An 8981-nucleotide genomic window follows, 5' to 3' on the forward strand; every position below is an offset into this window, starting at 1 on the left:
AATTTTACAGGATGAAAAATATCGGAGGTAATCACAGAGTGGTCATAATTGTTCGAATACGATTTTTTTTTTATGCAAATTTGATTGATCGGTAGAAAGAAACGGAAAATGTTTGTGTATATGTGTCTGAACGCAAAGGTGATTTGAATTTTAATATGGTATTCAATGACAGAGAATATCTAAATTCTAATATGCAGATTTTTTATATACAAAATGTATTCAATTTTACATCTATTAATTTGAATTGTTTTTATTTCAGATTACCCGCTAAAATAAAACAAAGAAATGGCACCAGAGGGATAACTCAATTGCATTCATCTCTGGAAAGTGGTATAGTTTCATGATGTCGGTTTTACATTTTAAAATGGATGACATCGAAAAGATTTTTGATTCCATGGACAATGAAACACTTCATGATATATTCCCGGATGATTTGAAAAATTCGACAACGCTAAATATTTTTCAAAGCAGTTCAGATCCATCCACTCAGACGGTCCTTATTTCTGCCTTCGTTCCCTTGGTTGTGGTAACCTTAATCTGCAACGTTGTTGTTTGTTACGTAGTTGGAAAGAACAAGAAAATGCGAACTGTAACTAATGTTTTTATAGTGAATATGTCCATTTCGGATTTAATTCTAATTTTTCTGAATGTTCCATTAAATATTGCGAGACATGTGACGCGAGAATGGGCATTGGGAGACTTTCTGTGCTATATGTTGAATTTTTCTCTGATGTTGTCAACCTATGTGTCCACTTTTACTTTAACCGCCATTGCCCTGGACAGACATCAGGTATTACTGTATCCATTGCAACCTCGAATCACAAAAAGAATCAGCTATGTTATTATTTTTGCTATATGGTTTCTTTCAATTTTACTAGCACTGCCTTACGGATTTTTTACCAAAGTAGCGGAAACTAATTTCATTTTTGCAAAATTGAAAAGGTGCACAACCGTTTTCCCCCAGCCAGCTGAAAAGTGGGAACAGGCGCTCACGATAAGTACCGCGGTTTTACAATTCTTTTTACCAGTTGGAGTTATTGCTGTGGCATACATTCGAGTGATTCAAAAACTTTGGTTACGGACTCATTTAGGTGTGGTAACGGAGACTCAGAGAAGAATGGAAATTCAGAAAAAAAGGAAAACAATAAAATTATTGGTTGCTGTGGTGATAGTGTTCACAGTGTGCTGGGCACCCATTAACTTTTATCACCTTCTGACTGATCTTCATCCAAACAGGATCACATTCAAATACAGCAGTGCTGCCTTTTTTGTATGTCATTGGATTGCCATAGCAAGTTCGTGTATAAACCCTATATTGTATTGTTGGATGAATCAGTCGTTTCGCGCAGAGATAAAAAGACACGTGACGTGTTTGAGATGTACGATTAAAAAACGAAATTGCTCCCATGAAGTTGATGACCCATACACAAGAGAGACGAATTCTCGATTCAGACACGAACGAATTCGGAGGTCTTTGTCAAACCCACTTATTTCCTCCTCCTCGTCGGATTCGCGACGATCTGAGAGGGAACTTCCCAAAAAATGTAAATTTACTTGTAGGTGCACGTATAAATTAAGAAATGTTTGATATGAGAGACACATTCTTCCTTGCCTCATTAGACTCGTTATGGTACTAAAAATACAAATTCTTTCTGTACATCTTATGCTACTAGAAACCTTCCAAGAGGTTTACAGACTACAGTTTATTGAGTTTAATTGGGTATTTTTAACACAATTGTATTTTAAATTATGTTTAAATCTCTACTCCTAGCTGTCTTGGTCTCAGCTGGCCCTGAAGACCATGAGTTAGGTAGCTTGAAGCTACAGTTATGTTAACGTGTACATATATCATTTTATAAAAATGATTTCTTGTGAATTAAGACTTTTTTCGTTATTCATTTTGAAATAGCTCATTATGGCCCCGTATACAAAAATTCTGGGAACTAATTTTTGTCCGTCTGTCCGTATTTTATCAATCGGTCCTTTTGTCTATCTATATGTTTTTTCTTATCTGTTAATCTTTAGCCTCGAAAACACATCGTCATACAACTTTTGTTAAAGCTATAATTTTCACATCTCACTTGTGTATTCCTTGTGACAAGATCTATCTTTGAGTACCAATTACGTAAATTGGTACTCAAAGAAAGGTCTTGTCACAAGGAATTTACTCTAACTTTGGAAAATTTTACTTTTAATTCATGAGCATATAGTTTGAAAAAGGAACTTCCCTAATTGGTTCAAATTGACATTCCAGTTTGACCCACTTTAACCTGAGCCATTCGTTTTCCATGGTTGGAATTATGGCGTCAATATTGCACAGAGACAGCACCTCTTACAAACAAACGTACAACTTTTAAGTGTCTTTGGCCTGAAGTTTTACTCACTTATGAGAAACAGTTGATGCTAGCTAAGGAACTTTAATATTTGACAGATGTGTCCTAATATGGCAGACCTTCCATAAGGCCATCTTTAAAATAATGTTTGCTTGCCCTCCCTTGACTCAGGAAAACATTATTGGGGGGTAGGTAGGTGGGGAATCTTTTTTCCATAAAATTTCAACATATGTGTTGACGAAATAACAGGAATAAAAAGAAAAATTAACGTGCCCTGGAATTTTAAAACAAAGTTTTGAATTTGGCCATTTTTATTCAGTCGGTCGGGTGAGAGCAACAAAACATTTTTTTAAGATAACCTAAATTACCAAAGGTTTTGATCTTTTTTCCTTGATTTGAAAGATTGACTTCTTTGAAAAAAAAAAACAGTTTACCTAGGCCTGACATTTTATTGGTTGGTCCTATGGCTTTTTGACCCCTTAACCTTGGAGTAAGGCATACTAATACTTTTGAAACTCTTTTAGGCCATCTTTAAAATAATGTGTGCTTGCTCTCCTGACTCATGGTAAAATTATTGGGTTGGTAAGTAGGTGGGAAAATCTTTCTTTCCGGAAATTTTTAACATATTTGTGGACGTTATGAGAGGAATAAAAAGAAAAAGAATTGTGTTCTGAAATTTAACAAAAAGTTTTGAGTCGAGTCATTTTTATTCAGTCCGTCGGGAGAGGGCAACTAAAACTTTTTTTTTAATTTAAAAAAAATTGGCCTGACCTTACCTTGTTGATAATTCTTGAACAGTCAGTGCTAGGGTTTTAAAGGTGAACACCTTGTGAAGAGACATTTCTTTGGATACCATTTTTTTGCATCTTTTGACATAACCTTGTTTTTGACTTGGATTTCAGGAACTTTAATCTTCACAATGAGATGTCATACGTGGGTATCAGTGCTTCTTGTTGATAAATGCTATGGCTTTTTACACTTGTATTGTTTTTGATAAACGCGATCAAATGTTCTTGATAAAGTTAATAAAAGTATAAATACACTGTATATATAGTTATACACATGAAGAATATTTGTTGAAAAGGCTCCCTGGAAGATAAAAGTATGAAATAGACATTTTCAGTGCATTGACATGCATTATCCATTTAGTTCCAACAATTAAAAGATAAAGACATGATCCCCTAGAGATATATTTTAATGTCAGATATGCAAATTTAAACCTGTATTTCGTAATTATTTTGACAATTGCACTTTTCAATCAGTGTCAAGTTAGAACAATGACGATAAATATAACATAATAGGTCAAACATTAAATAGTTATTATTTCTCGATTAAATGATTTCTACTTCTTATGAAAGAATTATAAAATCTAAAATTAATGGACTAACCAGAAAAAAAGCCAAAAACAAATCGAAATGTGATAAATGTTTTTGTGAGAAAGTAAAGTTAGCGAGTTATTGATCTTATGAATTCTACAGTCAAAACAAATCGTGAACAGAGCAAAATAACATCCCCTGTAAACTAATTAAAAATGTTATATAAGTTCCAGTTGCCAGGTCTGGAGGCCAAATACTGAGAACAGACTTAACTCAAAATTTTGATTTTGAATAGCATGTAATTATTATTTTGTATTATACATACTCTATCCAAAATTCGCAGTATTGTATAACATTATAATTTCAAACATATGGTAAAATTTTTCTTTGTTATCAAAATTATTTCAAAAGTTATATTAATTTGAAATTTTGACTTTAGTCAGTTCTCATTTTATGGTCTTTGGGCCTGGCGTCTAGTCTGAATAAGTTTGTATTGTAGATTGGTAAAACCCATCGAGATCCTTCTGTTTTATAAGGTATATGGAGTAATACCACGTCAAAGTATTGGTAAAAGCAATGGCCTTAAATGTCGTTGGAATCAGTCAAAATACATCTCAACAACAGGTTTTTTCTGCAAACAAGTTTATTCTATATCGACCATAGAATTTAGATTGTTTTAGATTTAGATATCTGAAATAAATTCGCACAACTTCTTTTCACATCACAATAAATACACACTAATTTAAAATAACTCATCAAAATGCAAGATAGAATACTCAAAAAGCAATCTTTAATAGTCTACCAATCAATGTTTTAGACCCTAAGAGCAGAACTACTTTCTGGTCCAATTTCACGACAGTAGCAAAAATGTGATTGAAAGTTAAAATAGTTCTTTCTGTGTTATTAACATTATTTACTCCCATCATTACAATTTTATCTCCTGACCTCAAGCCAATATGCTTTTTTTTCCCGACCACATGTTGTCTTTGTATAGAAGGTTATCAAACAGACAGATAAAACGGTTTTCCTTTTATTGATAGGTTGATACAGGTGGGACAAATGCACTTATACATGGGCAATGCTTTATGAAACTTTGTTACAAAATGATAATCATTAATGATCAAATGCTATTTGTGTGGCAAACTCTGTAAATTCTTGCACTGGTCTCGAAGCAACAAATAAATATCAAGAAAAATGAACTCTAACAGTAGGTCGTTTTAGGAGCATGTAGTATACATTCTTATTCATCACATATATCTATTGTTTATTTTGATGTCGTTTGGTGTATAAACGAGGATTTCGTTTTGTGATGGAGAATATTGGTCACAGCCTTGGGACTATGATATCGGTCATGGAATATATATATCAGTCAATGTATGTTACAGATGAATTGATGAAGGAGTGAAATAAGGCACTGACAATTTTTTTAACTCAATCAAAGCACCTTTTTCATAAGGTCTTATTTTTTTCTTCAAATCGCTAGACTTTGTTTCATTAAAGTCAACAAGTTTAATCTTTTACATAACCATGCACGCAAAACTTTTGAAATAAGCACATCTAAAAATACATAGTTGTCTAATTTCAAAATAAGAATTTTAAATTCAATATCTTGTCCATCTTTACAAAATATGTACACTTCTTTAAATCATATGGAATGAATCAAGGAGATAACGAACAGAATTCTTAAAAGTCCATTAAACAATACAGATCAGGCGCAGAGCAGACAGGTACTTCTAAGAGGTTTGATCAAAAAGTTCCCGAACTAATTGAATAACTTCCATAAAAGAAACAATATTTGGTTTTAATGTTGATTATATTTTAAATTAATCCTCCCCAATTTTAATGCACATCAACCACCGTTCTGCGCATGCGTGAATCACGTGATATTGGCGGTCACGTAGCGTTCTGCCACAAAAGTTGAAAGATTTTTCTGAGTTTTATATTTCTTTCCATGTGAGTTAATTTTTATGACAAGAACAGTTCATTTGTCAGAAATGGTCATATCTCGGCAACAGAATGGGTGGATAAGAATATCCTTTCCCAAAAATAAGCATGGCGACCATTAAAACACAAATCTTTTGTCTCGGGAGAGACCTTTATTCAAGGCGGATAGAGAATGGACGCCTCCTTTTCATCATATCTAATTAGTTTAAAATCTAAAGTAAACGATAACCTAGGTATTTAATACTTATATTATTGTTCAAATATTAAAAGTGTTAATTGGAGGTCTTTGATAGCAAATTGCTTAATTAAAAATACATATCTTTTCAAACTTGCTTTCACTGGGCAAGATGACAAGTATCATTTTTAACCATCTGCCTTCCTTCATTAAAACGATCAATCCAATCATTAATTGGATTTTTAGGAACTCATTTATCTCAATAAACTGTGTACAAATCATTACATGATACTGCAAAGGGATTTCTAAGATATACAATAAATTGCACAGTCGTTTGTTGAACGAGTTCGACTGAGACAACCATTTTTCGTCACAAGTGACCTACATAGTGACATCATTTTCACATTGTGACGTCACAAACAAGGAAAAAAACTTTATTCAGCATATGCTATTTATAGACCTTGTGTATGGCTATATGTGTACCGAATTTCATTCTAATCTGAATTGTGGTTTTGTAGATATAGAGATAGTTCGCGAACTTTTTGATCACCCCTCGTAAAACATCAGAGGTGAAACCAGGTGTCATGGAGGAGATAGCATCCCCTGCCGACCGGTCACACCCGCCGTGCGCTACCTGGAAATAAAAGGAAAAAACAGATACATTCAGTGTGTAATAATGACCTAGCTATTATTATGAAAACTGTCTATCAGCCTTTAACTTGATAGAGGGTATCTGTTGACAAGGACTTTGTATCTACCATAAAACGGAAGAACTGGTAACTTTAAACGATACTGTTGATATTCACGTTTCATCAACTTATTTGTTAATAAATAACATCGTTTTAAAATTAAACGTACGAAATGCATGCCCTTGCGTATCGGATCAACTGAGAGATATAAACCTTACATGCAGGTGATAAGGGTATATTGCTAAATAAGTGAGAGAAATTGACGATTAAGAGTCATTGCGTTTATCCTAAAGCTTTATTGTTAAATTTCCATCTATTTCTAGTAAAATATCCAAACATGTCTGATACCGATGCGACAAGACTAGGGCATGTTATAGGTTCAAAAGAGTAAAATTTAATCATACACACATTTTTATAAAGCAGTCGTAGTTTGTTTACATCTACGGCAATTTGCAAACTCATTCAAGGCAAACTACTCAGTCCTTAGCCTTTCAAAGAAGTGAATAAATTACACTTTAACCACAATAAATGCTCGCTTATTTATATAGCTGGTAACTTTGGTTTTACCTGGGGTAAATCTATAATGAAGGATGAATCATATGGAGAAAACGAACAGTATTCAAGATCAAAAGTCTATGAAACAATACATAACAGGAGTAGAGGAAACACGGACCTCAAAAACATTTCAGATAAAATGGTATGCAGTTATTAAATGGTAAGAGGGAAATAGCAAGTTTATGGTTCCCAGAGGGTGGACACTATTTCCCGAGGCGGCGATTGACCATTTATGACTATATATGAATTCCTTTGGTGAGATGTAGATTTACACAATATTCTTCGGGTTTTTAGGTTGTCTTTTACTGTTGATGAATTTGTATTTTCCAGTACAGTAGACATTTTCTTTTCAGTCCGTAGAATGATGTTGAGGTGACTCGCTGTAAGGGTCATATTCCTGTTCTTTGGGTTGAATAGTAGTAAGCGGTATTGTGGAATCAGATTGGTCACTTTTTTGAAGAATTACTAAGTTTTTATCGATTTTTACAACCTTTTTGATTCTGTCCTCAATTATATCAAGAGGTTAGCATTGGTCAAGCAGATATATTTCTTTTTAATTCATTCAAACGTTCGTCTCTTCTTTTCTTGTCGCTAACAATAGTGCAGATTCTTCTAGCTAAATTGTAACTGCAAGGCATCGAACGTTTGGTATAACTTGGATGGCATAATTTTATATCGGCATTTTAAATACTGGCATAAGACTTGTACTTCACTTGTACTTGTGTAGTTTGAAATGTAGATTTTTAATCCTTTTAAAGCTACTCGCTATATTTCTAGTTAAAAGAATCTTTTTGTCGATTTTGGTGTTTAGAGTATACCTGGTACACACCCCACTTTAAACTATTTTTATTGACCTAATCAGTAGATGCTACTTTTTTCAATTAATGTTTTCAGAAGAAATAGAGCAGTTGCTATAAATATTGAGAATGTAAGTTAATTTCTTTACTGGCGAATATTTCTAGGAGCTGTAAACGCAGAATTTCTCCAAACACTCTATGGTAGAAATCTTGGATACCTTTAAGGTAGGATTCTTCTCTGGTTTCTGAGTAGATGAAATATTAAATATATATTCGCTTTTATGTCTGATATATTTAGGTGAAAGAGATTTAATAGACCATATTTTTCTTTCCTCATCACAATTGTACAACTAGAAATACAAATAGAAAAGATAAATTGTGTTCGAAAACTAGCTGGGACTATATTTTTGGAGGAATGGTGGCGTATGAAAATATCTTCTTTTCTGCCTCTCAAATGTTTTATAGAATAACGAATTGAGTTATAATTTTTACACAATCAAAGACTTAAAGAATTTTTCAAATGTTAGCTAAAATTAATAATAAGGAACTAAAGTTTTAAAATATATCATATAAATATGATTTTCCAAACAAAGTACAATTATTTTAGCTATTTAAATCTTCCAATCTAAGTACAGATATCAGCCAAAAATCCGTGGAAAGTGTTTTACTCTCTAAGTAAACGGTTAAAACCTCTTGTTTTTGTATCATTTTGTATCTCTATATGACTTATTTACCATATGTGAAAATAAGAAAAATTTAAATATAGGGCGCATATTAAAATAACTAATCCTAAAAATTTAAGAAAAAAGAGAAAATTCGGATTAGCCAAAACCCATTTTTGTTAAACTATTTGTGTTAACTTGATAACATCATCTTATAGACCTATATGGTAATATCTTTTTATGCAAAAAGAAAAACATTTAATCTTTTGAAATAGAAGACCCTATCGCATGATTGGATGCAGTTATTTTAATGTCCAAGGAAAAGGTAATGACCTTGACCTGACCTTGACTCTAATATAAAACGGTCAAAAGTAATCTAACTGATACAATCACTTAGTAATATTGTTTTCTTGATTCTGTGAAAATTTCATTAATTTTTAAATGCAAGAAATAGTTTTCTTTGAGAAGAATCCTATCTTAAGTTATTTCAGCAAATATTGGTTGCTGGAG

At 32.7% G+C, this 8981-nt stretch overlaps 1 protein-coding gene across 1 annotated transcript; it reads left to right on the forward strand.

Moving 5' to 3' along the window:
* The first annotated feature begins 249 nt into the window (after positions 1-249).
* Positions 250-1786, forward strand: LOC134253768 (G-protein coupled receptor 83-like). Its single transcript, XM_062736354.1, has one exon. The coding sequence runs from the start codon at positions 341-343 to the stop codon at positions 1586-1588; it is 1248 nt and encodes a 415-aa protein (XP_062592338.1). The 5' UTR covers positions 250-340; the 3' UTR covers positions 1589-1786.
* The last annotated feature ends 7195 nt before the right edge of the window (positions 1787-8981 follow it).

Source organism: Saccostrea cucullata, unplaced genomic scaffold, assembly GCF_032062105.1.
Source record: "Saccostrea cucullata isolate Sc308-1 unplaced genomic scaffold, CSIRO_AGI_Scuc_v1 ctg112, whole genome shotgun sequence".
Lineage (NCBI taxonomy): Eukaryota > Metazoa > Mollusca > Bivalvia > Ostreida > Ostreidae > Saccostrea > Saccostrea cuccullata.

What these genes read in the sequence shown, in the direction of transcription:
- LOC134253768 (XM_062736354.1), top strand. Translation starts at nt 341, where the DNA reads ATGATGTCGGTTTTACATTTTAAAATGGATGACATCGAAAAGATTTTT.